The sequence below is a fragment of the Rhipicephalus microplus genome, chromosome 9 (assembly GCF_043290135.1).
Source record: "Rhipicephalus microplus isolate Deutch F79 chromosome 9, USDA_Rmic, whole genome shotgun sequence".
Classification (NCBI taxonomy): domain Eukaryota; kingdom Metazoa; phylum Arthropoda; class Arachnida; order Ixodida; family Ixodidae; genus Rhipicephalus; species Rhipicephalus microplus.
The window spans coordinates 5,226,136-5,241,994 of record NC_134708.1 but is presented as its reverse complement, the minus strand read 5'-3'; the positions used below and the strand labels follow the sequence as shown (position 1 = coordinate 5,241,994).

Here is a 15,859-nt window from a genome sequence, read left to right as displayed (position 1 = left end):
GACTGGCTGATCTAAAAGCCTAAAATCATAACTTAGCTGTGCTGACAAAACTATTCTACAATAATATCCAGACATATGCAGCCAAAGCAGGAGCACTGCTGTGATGTAGAAGGCTGCCATGACGTTACGCGTTTACTGGTAGCGACAGGCCATCAGGAATCTATCACCCATGTACAACTTTTTTTGCTGGATGAAAGACTCATACTTTGTAAAGACCAGACACAGTCACTGTAAGCATGAAAGGAAGGGAGATGTGGGTAAAAGCACGGGTTCTCAACCATTCATTGGCTCCTGCCTCTAATTTGGCCATGCTGGATTCCACAAACGAACTCTTATCAGCTTTCTGCTTATGGCTAATCACATACGTTCGAATGTTCAGCTAACCACGTAATCCACTCTTTTCTCTCTGTCAGTGCATCACAGGTACTTATGCAGAAAGGGGCAATCAATTGTTACTACTTCTAGTTTTACTAATAACTGCAGCTGCATCAGCTTTTGTATGCACATTCACAACACTCTTTTTCTGCTGTGCGATAGTGGGAAGATGTTCTATATTGAGAAATGGCAGGGTCTGATGAAGTAGTTGATATTAATTTATTCTGTAACTATAAATGACATAAAGCAAGCAGCCTCTAACAAAGTTGTAAAGGAAGCCATCCATGTAGGCTATTCATCCAATTTCCTCGCTAGACATGAAGTGACTCGCCGAGTAATCTTGCCGCTATAGTTGGCTGTTCATTACTTGGGTGGCCAACTCCACTGGCCAGCAGGCGGCTTGGCAACCAGGGGCTCCCATGGCTTCCAATTTAGCATGCGCCTTGCCAGCACCAGCTCACCTTCAGCCTGAAAGAGAACCACATAACACCACAACATAATTTGAACGGTATTCATCTGTATGATACGTGGTCATCTTATTTAAAGGGACACAAAACAGCAAAATAATTTTTCACGTATTAGTAATATACAATTTCAATATTCCAAAAACACCACTCTTACTGCGACAGGATGCTAAGTAGGCGAGAAAATGTGCGAAAATAAAATGCAGTTGGCAACGCCGTCTTGAGATTCCTGCACCAGACACCGTGGCGCAAGAAATTTTGAAGGTCTCTACTGGGTCCAACGTAGCTTCCGATCGATAAACATGAAGTACATTGTGATCTGTGGGTGCCACAGACTTAGTATACAGAATTTCAGAAAATTTCATCGAGCCAATGGCACGAAAATACATTTGGAAATTTCTAACGTCACGGGCGGAGATTTTGGCACGCAATTTAAAAACGAAACTTCAACCTTGATTTTCTCCGCCAATAGTGGACTTCTGATAGTGAAACATATGGCATCAGACTTCTAAGAGTACAGTTCGTCAATCTAAACCAAGTAGTCAGTGTTCATCTTTAGTGTCCCTTTAAGAATTTTGTTTTTGCTCTTTTGTTGTCACTAGGCTTGTGCAATCATTCTGAGCCCTTTGAATGCCTAATCGAATATTACAGCATCTGCGTTTGCTTCAGTTCAGATTAAAATGATTGGAAATTTCAAAGTATTCAAAATGAATGAACAGGTGTGTACACTATTCTGCATGTAACACACCCCCATCAAGGTGGTTTCACTACAAAGAAGCAGTGCTATAGTGTGGTTACACCTATCCACGAAAAATCCGCATTGCTGCGAAGCCCCACGTCAAGCTCAAATGAACCCATCCTCATTAAATGCGTCCCTTTTTAAGTTCAAAAGCTTGTTATACTGGCTTATGTGCTCTAAGCATACTAAATTTTAAGACATAACTTACTTTACAGGTTATCACTTGCATTTGAGAGTCGAATTCTGCTTCTATTCAAAGTAGCTTACATTTCCTGAAAACCTAGATATACATTTCACATGCCTTGCTTCAATCGAAAAGAAAGATATTGTGCAGGTTAGTTGGGTCATCACAAAGTCTCATATTTCTTCATAATGTGCAATATATACTATTCAAACTTGATTTGCAATTGTTTGAACAAATCGCTATTTCCTTCGAATTTGCTTTAAATGGAAAATTTACTATTCGCACAAGACTAGTTAATATCTACCAATGATAATCATTTAATGCCAGGGTTAACGTGGCTGGAGCTTAGAATGAAGGAAAGCAGAGTTATCTGTTCGGGATTCACGAAAGATGGTGGGTATGCATGCACAGACACGAGAGAAGTCACAGCATTATTGTTCTCCCCTCTCTTCCTCATATCCGTGCTTGCATGCCTACTGCCGTTTACATGTGATTTGAGTACATTAACACAAAGAGCAACATCTTAATGAATAAAACAGAATAGCAGCTAGTCCATCTACAGGCAATCCATTAACTGTGCCAACCACAGCTATGTAAAACAAAGAAAACTTGATACCTATGCTTTAACTTGAGAGCTGAAATGTTTGGCTCTATGAATAATTATTTCTTTAATGCCTGAATTATGATACTACAGAAAAAAATAAAATTTGTTTTCATTTTCCATTTTTAAATAGCAATTTCTAAATGATTACACAGTTGAAAGATCTAAAATTCAATTTTAATGCATACTTGTGATGTACATCATGAATTCTCCATATACCACAGAAGCGAGGACTTTGCAACAAGACACATACTTTAGAACTACGCAACATGTCCTGTGCCATCTCTTGGGTGCATACACAACAAATAAACAAAATTATTGAAGATAGAACTTGTGTCATTCAGGCAAGAATGAACGATGAAGTGAGTGCTGTAGCAAGCGCTCCGCTCTCTACGCCATCAGCTACAGAAGAATTGGTTCTATCATAAAACACCTTAGACAAGACAGCGCCAGATTTTTTGTGCTGAAACCTACATTCCCCATGAGTACTTGAAAGCCGGCATTAAAGGTGGCACCAATTTCATGCCTTATTTGCTCGAAGTTTTTCAGTATGTCGCGAATTCGGGACACTCTGTGGTAAGGGTTAAACTAATACTGCTGATTGGAGATGCTGAAGCAAAAACAATATGTTACAGAAAAGAGCTAAGCTAGATACTGTACACTATGAACAGGCTTTCCCATTAATACAAGAACTGCTTATTGACCTAATTTGTATTGGCTTCAATACATATATGCCCTTAAAAGTTGAAAAATCCTTGCGTGGCGAGTGTCACTAGAGCCCATATCTTGACAAGCAGTCTTCAAGGCAGCAACTGGTAACTAGTTTGCTGCATGGAAGCCATCAAGACTACTACTTGTCACAACGTTGGCCCAGGTGACTCAAGTTTCTTCGTCTGTTAGTTCTTAGCAATTTTGTGTCTAGCCAAGGGAAAACAAGCCCCCGAAATTCCCTTTCCTTTGTTCACTCTCTTGCTCAAAAATTATTCATTTATCCAAGCTGCCATCTTCACCTGAACATCTGCTTTGTTTGGATAGCCACTAAATAGACACACACAAATTCTGAGAGGATTTCATGACAGTATTTTCCTTACATCGCAGGTGGCATTCAAAGAAACATGTTTGAGTTACTGCATGAGTGCTTTGTAGTGAAAACCATTTCTATCTAGTGATAATGTGGACTACAGTCCTTCATGTAAGGGATCTCTTACTACAACGTGCACCTAACATTCTTGATTTTCAGTGCCCAAAATATTGCATACACAAACTGCTGAGCACACAAAAGAAATCAAACATGTTAACAAAAAAAAAGTGCAAGGGTGTGAAAAAAAGTTAGTTTGGCAAATAAATCTTTGAGGAAACGAACGGTGTGGATAAAGTGCTTGCGCTGTCTTCCTTCACTCTCCCATGCCATGCATGCAATGTGCTTTTGTCAAAGTATGGTGTGGGGTTATAGCTTCCTTCGGGTTTGTCCGAAAAATGCAGTATCTATTATTTCGTATTACTGCTGTATCGCAGCTTGAGCGCACACAGCGTGTGAAAAGCAGTAGCTTGTGGAGAACAGCATCTCCAGGTGAAACAAGCTGTAAAAATGATCCAACCTGCTTGATCACTTGCTCAATCTGTCCGGCACCAATACGCTTTTCCAGCTGAGCGATGTCTTTTTCCTGCAAGAGCATCGAATACACACGTTAGGACATAACAGGACTGATTCAGACCGGCACCGTAAGCAACAAATGCTAGATATCTCATGCACATGAAAGCTCATTGCGGTGGCAACTAGTCCTTTATCCAAGGCAACGTTAATGCCCCACACAATAGCTGAAAGCTGTACAGACATACTTCAGTTGTTTGCCATGCCAAATAGCAACCAATATGCAACATCAGCACAAGCATGCACACGAAAGTGGGGCGAACTCTGCGTCTTGAACGAATAAACAGTGCAAAAGAACGAGGAAGGACAAGAAAAAAAAAAAAAAGATCGACAGCGGCGTCTACTCGCAGCTCGACTGTCGTTTCTTCTGTTGTCCTCGTTCTCTCGCACTGCCTCTGCCCAGCACACTCGCTAACTAGTGGCCACACAGGTTTCTGATAGTAGCAGCCGAAGCCACCGGATGTTTTGGAATCGATTAACTGTTTACTTCTGGAAGGCAAGGACCAAAGGCAGGCTACTGTTAGAAGCACCACGCCACTTTTTTTTTGTCCCCCCTCCCGATCTGTTGTGAAGTATGCTTTTGAAGTCGACAACGGTGAGCGGGGGGTCTACGGCAGTACTTGCCCCTACATAACAGGGAACCCTGCGCACGCCTACGGTACGCAGAAACTGCGGTGCACAAAACGCTTCAACTTTTGAAACGCTGTACAATAAACGCGCGTACTCACGCTTTGAACTAGCGAGAGGCGCTCGTTCACGATCTGCTCCGTGTAACGCCTGTAGGCCGCGCTCTGCGGCAACTTCTCAAGTGCGCGAAGAATCTTATTGTAGAGAACAGTCAGCTCCTGCGATCGAAAAGACCCACATTCAGTGTCGGGCTACGTAAAGGCTGGCAAGGACTGCGAGTACGAACGTGGTGCGGGTTCTTGGATACTGCCAGTCCCGTCAGCCCGGTCGTCTGAAAGTAAGAGACCAGTGCATCATGACGCGACTGTCGAGACACTATGCAGCCGATCACTACGTTGCACTGAAACGTGTGTGTAGAAGCTACATAAATACCTTCTTTAGCAACCCAGCCATTCCTACCGACCGCACGAGTAGCAGAAGTTACCAATGAAGGACGACGACGACGATGATGATGACCGACCAAAGCTTTTTGTAAAGATCACGTAAAACACAATATTGAAAACTTGCTTGTTAGTTTATTGTGATTTTTCTTTTAATTTGTTGTTTTATTTTATACAAGAATGTGTTTCTTCTGCGGATATTTTGACACGGCCTTGAAATGGCGTAAAGCATATAGCCTTCGAGATTTGTCTGCATACCTTCGTGAGATTCCTAAATTCTAGGGACCTGATACCTTTGCCGATTGTTGTGGCATCTGTCGGCAAAAAGCAAAGTTATAAATGAATGTAAACATTTGACAGATGTTTGTCTGGTTGGGTACAAAACTGGAAAATGATTTAAACTCCTACCAAAAGGTACGTACTTTTTGGTTGAAGTTTAAATCATTTCTGAAACAAATAAGTGATATTTTGCTGAACAGATTTACAGAGTCTCATGCAATTATGGCATGAAACTCTATGAAAAGAGTAATGTATATGCTTTTTATGTTTCTTTTTTTTTTTTGCAGGATATATTTCAGCCAAGGGCCTCTTCGATATATTTAGAATATGCTTTCCCCGATTCTTGCCTTGGCAGGCTACAGCTCTAGGGTTTCGTTTTGCTAACTTTGCGCGATCTCGGATGTCATGTTTTTGTCCTAGTAACGCATGTAGTAACGTGTGCAATGACTGCGAGACTGCAAAGGCGCGGTGAAACACACTGCGCCTATTACAGCGGCACTGTCATGTTTTTAATTAGGCCTTCAAGAGTTCGCAAAAGCTATTATTATCATCATTAACCTTTACCTTTTTTTTCTACACTGCATGCCATGCAGCAAAAACACGCACATAACTCTCTCTTCATCCTCATCTTCTGCTTCCCTCTTGAACCCCCCCCCCCCCCCAGCGCGCGCGCTCCCCTGCTGTGCCGGTCTGTCCGGCGTGGGATGCAACAACTAGGATCTGCGGGAAAACGAGTACGGCGAGAGAATTAAAAAAGAAAGACAAATAGAAGAAGATATAGAAAGGAACATAAATAAGAAGATATAGGAGAACAGACAAAAATGTGAATAAAGAAAGGAAAAAAGAAAGAATGAAGAGAAACAAGAATGGTGCCATGTGCATTCGCATCATGTGAATATTCAATTAGACGGCATTTTCTCTAATATTGAAAACTTACGCCCTCTTCACAGTGTAGCTGGCTTACGGCAAGAACACTTGCAGAGCGTCAAAACAAGCGTAATTATTGCTACAGATGCATCACAGTATGACACAAAGTCAGGTGTTGGTTGATCAGCCTAAATTTGCATTGGTTCTGCCCTCTTCGACTACGTGATTTTATACCCGTTTTTGTGGCTGAGTTTCTGGCAGTGTTACTCGCCTTACGAAAGTTAGACACAGAACTTACATCGGCTGTTATAATTACAGATTTCGTCACTTTGCGCTGCAGTTTATGTTCGTGCTGACTCGCACATAATGAAGGCGTTTCGTGCATTAATACCCCTACGTTTCAGAAAAGTTAGATTAGTTTGGGTGCCGGGTCATAAAGGGCTACTCCTAAACGAAATGGCCGATTCTTTAGCGAAGTCATCAATAAGGGGGCAAATTTCGCCCTGTTTCCATCATCCGCCTATGCAACAGCTGCGTAATTTCACAAGCGTATACCATTCCGGAAAGCTTTACAGGTACATCACCAACAAGCTCCTCGGACTATCAGTACTTGTTATGTCCCTACTGCCGATCATTTTGTGAAACACGTAAACTAGAAGTCGCAAATGCGAGGCTGCGCTGTCGGGTGCCGAAACTGAATGTCTACTGGTCAGGCTCTTTCTCTAATGTGCGCTTTCTGTGGAAAGCTAGAAACTATGGATCATTTACGTTTAACCTGTAGGCGATTTACTACAGCTCGTAGATCCATGTTTAAAATAAAAAGGCCCTTTAGGAATGAATTTATGCATGCCCGTGATTCTAGTTTGCCAGTGCGAATGTTTGCGTGGCTGTGCGCAATTATCTGAATGGACCCAAAATACAAACAAACTAATCTATATTATTATAGTTCTGTGTCGACATGTGCATAGCTTTTTTATTTATTTATTTTCATTTTAAGTATAGGTTTTCTATCTAAGTTATTATCCATTACTAATGAAAAGAGATTTATAGTTAGTTCATTTCCGTGAAAACTTCGTTCAAAAATTTGTAACATTTTCATTTTATAACCTACGTTACTCTAACATAAAATAACATTCTATAAGACCACTCAATTACTGGCTGCCCCGCCACGGTGGTCTAGTGGCTAAGGTACTCGGCTGCTGACCCGCAGGTCGCGGGATCAAATCCCGGCTGTGGCGGCTACATTTCCGATGGAGGCGGAAATGTTGTAAGCCTGTATGGTCAGATTTGGGTGCACGTTAAAGAGCCCCAGGGGGTCGAAATTTCCGGAGCCCTCCACTACGGCGTCTCTCATAATCATATGGTGGTTTTGGGACGTTAAACCCCACAAATCAATCAAATCAATCACTCAATTATTGGTCAATCCCCCACCGTGGCCATGAGCCTCAAGAGAAGGTCAGCAAGAACAAGGTGGGTATGCGCTACATCGTCAAGGATCTTGACAAGGTTGCTCTGTTCCGTTGTTCTTTCGTATAATTAACACCGCTCGCGGGAAGCTTCTTCAATTCTTTGTTGTTGATCCCCATGCTGCTTCCACAGCACAAGCGGTGAGTTCAGTTGAATAACGTTGCATGTTGAAGAGTATATTCAGTATGTGGTGGCGCTGTCATTGTTAGCGATCAATGAGTTATTGGGAGCACTGGCTGGACTTTTCTTTTACTTTTGCCAAGAGGCAAAGCTTTGGGAAAAGAGCGAACCACAGTGGTGTGAACGCTTTCCGGGCTGTTGTTGTACGGGAGTACGAACAATGACATCACAGCCTCGGCAGCGCATTTTTCGGAGGTCACGCATGTTAACAACAACCCAGAGAAGGCTATGGCGGCGCCCAAAGAGCCTTCGTTGACAAGGTGCATAGATGGCTGGCAGCATGGTACTCACGGTAGTGTGGACAGGTGGTAGGCGGCGCGTATATACACAAATACACGCATGCGGCGCTTCGTCGTGCGACTTGAGCCGATTGTCGGCATGGTCATCGGCAGGGAGATGCAAAATGAGCACTTTCCCGCCCCCAAGCACTTGTCCTCACCTTAACTACACATTTTACCCTTCTCCAGCCGTGATGCGACACTGGAGAAAATCCTGCCGACGACCCTGATTGTCGGGGAATAAAATGTGTTGACTGTAGTTTATTGGTAGTGTCCACGCTCCTTTCTGCCGAATCGAAGCCCATGCAATGACACTTGCTAGCGATGTGAAGCGCATCATGCTTAAAGGTACACTAAAGTAAATTTACGTAAGATTGAAAGCTCAATGTAAGACAACATCTAAAACGATAATATTGCCAACAACAGTGCCCTACTTACCGAGAAATTAAGGTAAATGCACGAGAACACATGAGCCGCAGTAGGACATTTCAAAGTGATTCCGATGACATCAGACGGACTGCCTACAAATAATCACTAGTGATTGATTTAGCTGCACTAAATAATGAACCTTCCGTGAATCAAGAGATGCAATAAAATGCTGCTTGTTTGTTTCTTTTTGATTTATGGAAAAAAACAACCGCCGGACGTTACTAAGGGGAATGGCGCGAATGGTTCGAAAATTCAAATTTTGTGTGATTGGATGAATGGAAGGATGGATGGATGGATGGATGGATGGATGGATGGATGGATGGATGGATGGATGGATGGATGGATAGATGGATGGATGGATGGATGGATGGATGGATGGATGGATGGATATTGCTGTACCCTTTAGATAGGACGGTGGCTAGCGCCACTAAGCCGTAATACTTATGAACCAAAAACTATATTTATTTTTTTTCTTTAAAAAGTGAGTTTGAGGATTCGTACTTTGTAGTGAAGGGTTTAATTTTCACTCGTGCCTTGACTTTAGCCACCAATCAGATAACCTCCTTCTAGTTAAGGCTACCCGCTTAAAGTCTATTTTGCCCTCCCTGTCCCTAAACCCCAGTGCTTTGAAAAACCCTGCGCCATCATCCTGAACTATTGGGTGAAGCCCTTTACAGAACATTATCAAGCGTTCGGCAGTTTCTTCTTCCTCTCCACACGCACTGCTTACTGTGTCTACCCCTTCGTATTTGGCCCGATATGTCTTGGTTCGCAGTACTCCCGTTCTGGCCTCAAACAGTAGAGAACTACCCCGAGTATTATCATAGATCCTTTCCTATTTTTTGCTTAAAAGTTCGATAGATCTCTAGTGCGGACTTCTTAATCATGCCAAGTCTCTACATGTCAGTCTCAGCTTCCTTCACCTTCTTCTTAACCGATAATTCTTTTTGATTTGGCCCCTGCTGTTTTCTAAGTATTTACCAGTCAACTTCCTGGTTCGCTTCCTCCATTTTGTATCAACATTCTTCATGTACAAGTAGCTGAAAACCTTCCTAGCCCAACGCTCCTCCCCCATTTCTCTCAATCGCTTCTCAAATTTTATCTTGCTGCTACCTTCCCTGCCCTCAAACGATGTCCATCCCATATCACCTTGTACTCCCTCATTTGGTGTATTCCCGTGAGCTCCTAAAGCAAGCCTACCTATTCCACGTTGCTTAATTTCTAATCTTGCTTGAACTTCTGATCTCATGCACAAGACCGCATTGCTGAACGTCAGCCCAGGAACCATGATCCCTTTCCATATTCCTCTCACAACATCATACCTATTGTAATTCCACAGTGCCATATTTTTCATCACTGCTGCATTGCTGTTACCTTTAGTCGTCACGTATATTTCGTGTTCCCTCAGATACTCGGTCCCATTGGTTATCCATACGTCCAGATATTTGTATTTATCTGTTATCTCTAGCGTGACCTTCTGTATTCTAAGCTCACTACCTTCGTTATCATTGAAAATTATGACTGCTGATTTTTCCTTACTGAATCTGAAATCTAACCTATCTCCCTCATTACCGCAGATGTCCATCAATCTCTGCAAATCTTCCTTGTTGTTGGCCATTAGCACTATATCATCTGCGTACAGATTACATGAAACATGCCGTGCCATCTAGCGGGGCTCAGTTGAATGAAAAAAAAAAAAAAACGTCTGCAATCTCGAAGCCAATGGCGGGAAATTGATCAATGGCCATTGGCGCTGCTGTGGCTCCCGCTGCTTTTGGTCGGCTGCCACTAGCGCAGTAAAGCCGGGCAACGTTGTGCACGGGAACAGTGACGTGAGTCGGTCCGCTTCTTGAGAAGGGTTATTTGAAGTGCACTAACCTGATGCGGACCACTAAAACGTGATTTTAGCTCAAAATATGCCCTTTTCTGCACGAAACTAACACTACGAGGCTTCTGGACCGCCGCATCAACGTCGACTTAATAGTTGCCTTTAGTGTCCCTTTAACGAAAGGGTTGCTCGCCCTTAGTGACTGCCTGCGCGCTTTCGCACTAAATGACGCTTTTGATGTGTTGTTCAAACGTGTTTGCTTGTGTTCCGCCTACTACACACTGCTATCGCGCGAATTGACTACTTATCTAATTCTCGCTCATCTGGATATATATATATATATATATATATATATATATATATATATATATATATATATATATATATATATATATATATATATATATATATATATATATATATATAGAAATAAACATCGTAGAAAACCCATATCGGGCCAGTATGCGCTCAGTACCATTCGCATGAATACGCATACGTTTTTTTTCTTCTCATTCTGTTCATCACGAAATGTGGGATAGTCAATAAGTGCAGTGAGGAAATCTTAGTCACTGACAGCTATTTGTGCTATGTTTACCACTCACGCACACATTACACGAGTAAAATGTAAAATGCTTTTAAGAGTTCAGCAGAAAGCTTTCATCAATGGATTAAATGCATGACAGCATATTCTCGGAGCAAGCCTTTGGTTTTGTAATACTTCAGTGTATGTGGTCAGGTGGGCCATCTGATCTGGAAGGGCTGGAGTCCCTGCACAGAAGTTAGAGTCCCGAGGTAAGAGAGCTCAGGCTGAGGCATGAGCTAGCTCGTTTCCTCTGACTCCATAGTGGCCAGCTCTAGAGGAAAAGCTGGAGCGCTGACATCTTGGAACGTTGTCAATGTTTCCATCGCAGTACTTTAAAGAAGCGCTAAATTTAAACGCTTAAAACACTCAAATTTTCGCTATACAGATCGTAAACGAGCGTGTTCACTCCCGGTTGATTGAAAAACTAAGATGGTATGACATTAACACATCAGTTATTACTTGGATCAAACATTACCTAAATACACATAGTCAGAGGGTTATCGTTAACAACACATGCTCTCACGAGGTTGGAGTGATTTTTGCAGTTGTTCAAGGTTCTGTTCTTGGCCCTTTGATTTTTAAATTTTTTAAAAAAATATCAGTGATGGTCTTTGATCTTCTGTGCGATTATACGCAGGTGGTTGCGTGTTATACAGAATACTCCGTGGTCCAAGCGATTGTGCTTCATTGCAAGGTGACTTGAACAGGTTGTTTAATTGGTGCGACGTTTTCAACATGCGCATAAATTTTGATAAGACAGTAAACATGTCATGAAAGCAGATAACTAACGAGTTTCATTATCACCTAAATGACAACCACATTACGTCAGCGAGCGCATTTATGTATTTGGTAGTATTCTTAAAGGGGTGCTGACACAAAAACCTTGACCTCGCGTTTTTCTGCTGCAATGCGTTGCTGGGGGCCTGTTAGTCATGACACGACACATCGTTTGCTCCAGCACGTGACAGATAATTAATTACGGGCCCCTCACTATCAATCAGTTTCAGTTTCGGTTTGAGAGAGTTCCAAAAACTGGCTGCCACTTTCGCCACCTAGCGTGTGAAGCTCTTGGCCACGTCAGCACATAAAACTGTGACGCACTTCCGCACGGTCTGCATAAAGAATTATTTTCGAATAGGAAACGGTACTGGAATGTCGCCAAACAAATAACTTTCTAAGCATGCGCCACGGCCACGCACTCGCAACCAGCCGCCGAGAAATATAGACTGCGAGAGCTAACGCGGCAAAAGAAAAATGGCGGCTATGACGTCATCGTAACTTGTTTTGTTGACCATAGCGTACTGACGTGAAGGAAGTAGGGGGTCACTTCGGGGTCCCCTCCAAGGAGGATATCCTCCTTGGTCCCCTCTGATGGTGTCTATAGTGCTATGAAGTCGGTCGCTGACGCAAACTTCAAAATAAATTTAAAATACATTCCAAGCTATATTCGCTGTTGACATCTTGCAGATGATATACGAATGTTCAGGAGAATCGACCCTGCAGGCTATCTCGGCTCCGAAATTTTGTGTCAGTACACCTTTAACAGAAACTTTACCTTGGGCTTGTCACATCCTATATGCAACAGCTGAAGCCTGTAAAATGTTGGGCTTTCTGCGTAGGAGCGCAAGACACTTCCCCATAGAAATAAAACAACTACTGTGTCAAATGAACGTCCGGCCTATAATCGAGTATGCTTGCACAGCTTGAGATCCGCGGTTAAGAGAGGACATCAAGGCACTAGAAAAGGTACAAAATTTAGCCGTGAGGTCTGTTCTCAATAATTATAGGTGATAATTTAACATATCCCTTGCAAAAAAGAGTTTAGGGTGGGAAACTCTGGAAATACGGAAGAAAAAGTCAAGATTAAAAATGTTTCATAGCATATTTCATTCCAAAACAGGCATAGATAAAGATAAGTACATATTTCGACCGCATTACATCTCAACACGACCTGACCACTCTAACAAAGTTAGAGAATACAAGTGCAGAGCTGAGTCGTTTAGAAACACATTTTTCCCCGCACAATTTCGCAATGGAATCATCTTACTAATGTTGTTGCTATCGTCACTTCTACCTCTGCCTTTTTTTTTATTGATATGATATATAAGGAGATGACCTCTGCCTTCTGCTCTGTTATCACGTTATGTGCACTTTAATTTTGTTGTCATCGTTAATTCTTCTGTGTGGAGTCAATGCTTGATGCATTGTTATCTTTTTTTGTTGTGTTACAAAAACTGTAATATTATCAATGATGTATTGCGTAACCCCCACCTTCCTGTAATGCCTTTTGGCGCTGAAGGTACTCTGATAAATAAATGACAAGTAAATGAATGAAAACTGTATAAAATTTACATAAACTGCTTTCAGGAAAGATGCAATGGGGAGAGGAACGTTTGCAGGTTTCTTCGGCGGATTCCCATCATTCTTGTAACGTCGAGAGCGTGGTGATGCGGCATGTGGCTGATTGCACCAGCTTGCTTGTGCGCCGGATGAGTCGGCGTCCGTCTTTGATGCCACGAGCCAGAAACTCGGTTTTATGTGACAGCCTTTTAATGCGATGTAACAGAAATCCACAAAACAGAGAAAATGCCGTGTGTGTTTGCAGCACGCAGTGGCGACTGCGAGTGAACGTCACCTAAAAGCCGAGTATCGTTCCATCATGGCGGCATCCGAGCGGTTGTGGGTTTTCATGCATGGATCCCATCAGGAGCTTGTCGCCTGGAGTCTGTATATTAACTCTATGAGGCCAGGTATCCATATCGCTCATTCCCAGTCTGACTCAGGGCTGCCACCTGCTGTTTGTGAAAGTATTCTATGCCAGAGGACTGATTTTGCCTTTAAGGTATAGTTACGATAGGCTGCCATTGAGTCCGTAAGGACGAAAGTGGACGCAGGGTGTCTGAGGGTGAGTCACAACAATCATAGAGTTCCTAAATATACCCTTGATGCAACTCTGGGAGCTGAAGCGCATGGCACTTCGGCAGGCATGGGAATTATGGGTAGTACATGAATTTGCCTAGTCTTCGTACTTTACGTTTCTTATAACTTCGCGTGGTTCGAAGCTGCTTTGTTACGAAACAACAATCTGCAAATGTTCGGCAGCTACGCTTCACCTTTTAGGGCCACCATTTCAAATCAGCTCACGAAGATAAAAATGGTTTGTTCTTTCATTCGAAGCGAAACCAAAACACAGCAATAAACGAAGCCAGAAGTGCGATTCTCCGCCCGCAAACACGGAGACGCAAGTCAAACCCACAATTCCCGTGGTCGCTCAACAATCACAGCGCCAGAGTCCCATCAAGTAAATTTTAGGAAACTTTATGACAATAGTCGTTTTTTTTTTTGCCGTAGTTCTCCGCCACCGCCGCTGGTGCCCGTAACCACTATTGCGCGAAATAATAATAATAAAGAAGGAAATCTTAAGAAATTGAAAATGCCCTAGACCGAAGGGAACTCGAACCGGCACTTTCTGCGTGGCAGCCAAGAATTCTACCGCTGAGCTATGCCGGCTTCATTTCTTTTTTCTACACTGGGGTAGGTCGATGCTTGAAGAAAACTGACTTTAGGCAGGCTTCATGCCGGGTAAGAAATCTCGCGTGTAACAAAGTGTTTCAGAACAGCAAAAGAACAACCAGGCATCGCACAATCAATATGCCATTTGCATTAAAGAGTGGGTCGTCGAATGCTCCAACCCATCAGCCTTGGGCATAATTCTACATTATCGTCAGCCACAGGCCACAACATCAACAAAATGCAGAATTCCTTGCAAGTACGTAGTGGGTACCTCGCTTCTACGAAGAATGGCACAGAGGGTGCCCCTCTACCACACGAAAATTATTATTTATATCATAGTGGGTACCGTGAAAGTGCGCTTGTATAGCAGTCAGCCAGTGTTTCGAACAGGCTCTTGAAAGGCCGCTGTTCCAGCTTTCTGTGGAGTGCCGTTTTTTTTTCTTTTTTTTTTGAGTCAAACACGTGCTTAAAACGACTTCCCTATGAGTGCTCCATACTTTTGTCCTATTTAAGTTGAAGAATAAACGCAGAGCATCAGATGCAGCAACAAAATCAACCAATTTATTAACTCTTAAAAACAAGTCTAATTTTGTATTCGTCGTATGCATGCATGCACCCTAGCTTTTTGTGTGGATTCCTTTTGTGGATTGCTCTGGCGGTTGAAGACTAATGCTCTTGCACATTACTTGTCTGTCCCGCACATTCTATGCTCGTGAACCACCAGGTCCACTGTTTGTTGTCTGATCCACTCCGCTCTCTTCTTCTCATATGTTCTCCTCCATGGACATGGTTATGCTTATTCTCCCATGAATTTCGTTAACATGAGAGGGGCCCCTTTATTCTTCTTATGAATGTGCAAATAAATAAATAAATAAATAAACAAACAAACAAACAAACAAACAAACAAACAAACAAACAAACAAACAAACAAACAAACAAACAAACAAACAAACAAACAAATATATTATTATTATTATTATTATTATATTGTTGTTGTTGTTATTATTATTATATTGTTGTTGTTGTTATTGTTGACTTGTGATCCTGATATCAATCCTGCACTCGTTTTCTCGCTGGGCCACCAAACAATATCTTCGTATTCTGCATCTTCAACCCTGCTAGACACGTTCTCGGATTAGATTTTTCATAACTTTCATAATTTGTTGTGATCTGCCGCCGTTATTTCCGAAGCACACTGCGTGATTTCGAAAGGGTTGTCGAGATATTCTCGAATAACAATTTTGCTCCTTTGTCTATACCAGCCTAGTTGTTCGAACACTCCTCCTAATATGTATACTTAAGAGCTCATTTTTTTTCGTGTTTTACACAATTACAATATTAATGACATTTAACA

The 15,859-nt window shown here is 42.3% G+C and overlaps 1 protein-coding gene across 1 annotated transcript; it reads right to left on the bottom strand.

Moving 5' to 3' along the window:
• Positions 1-575: 575 nt before the first annotated feature.
• ND-13B (NADH dehydrogenase (ubiquinone) subunit ND-13B) lies at positions 576-5,178 on the bottom strand. The gene is made up of 5 exons (XM_037415352.2): positions 5,074-5,178; positions 4,928-4,972; positions 4,743-4,859; positions 3,962-4,027; positions 576-843 (listed from the first exon to the last, which is right to left on the bottom strand). Exons 1-5 carry the CDS (start codon positions 5,092-5,094, stop codon positions 739-741), a joined length of 354 nt encoding a protein of 117 aa, XP_037271249.1. The 5' UTR covers positions 5,095-5,178; the 3' UTR covers positions 576-738.
• Positions 5,179-15,859: the final 10,681 nt, after the last annotated feature.

Bases quoted from the DNA above. Each gene is read 5' to 3' on its own strand.
- ND-13B (XM_037415352.2), bottom strand. From the start codon at position 5,094: ATGGCTGGGTTGCTAAAGAAG. The intron at 4,860-4,927 runs GTTCGTACTCGC...TTTCGATCGCAG, and splicing joins TATCCAAGAACCCGCACCAC to GAGCTGACTGTTCTCTACAA. The intron at 844-3,961 runs GTTGGATCATTT...GTTCTCTTTCAG, and splicing joins TTGAGCAAGTGATCAAGCAG to GCTGAAGGTGAGCTGGTGCT.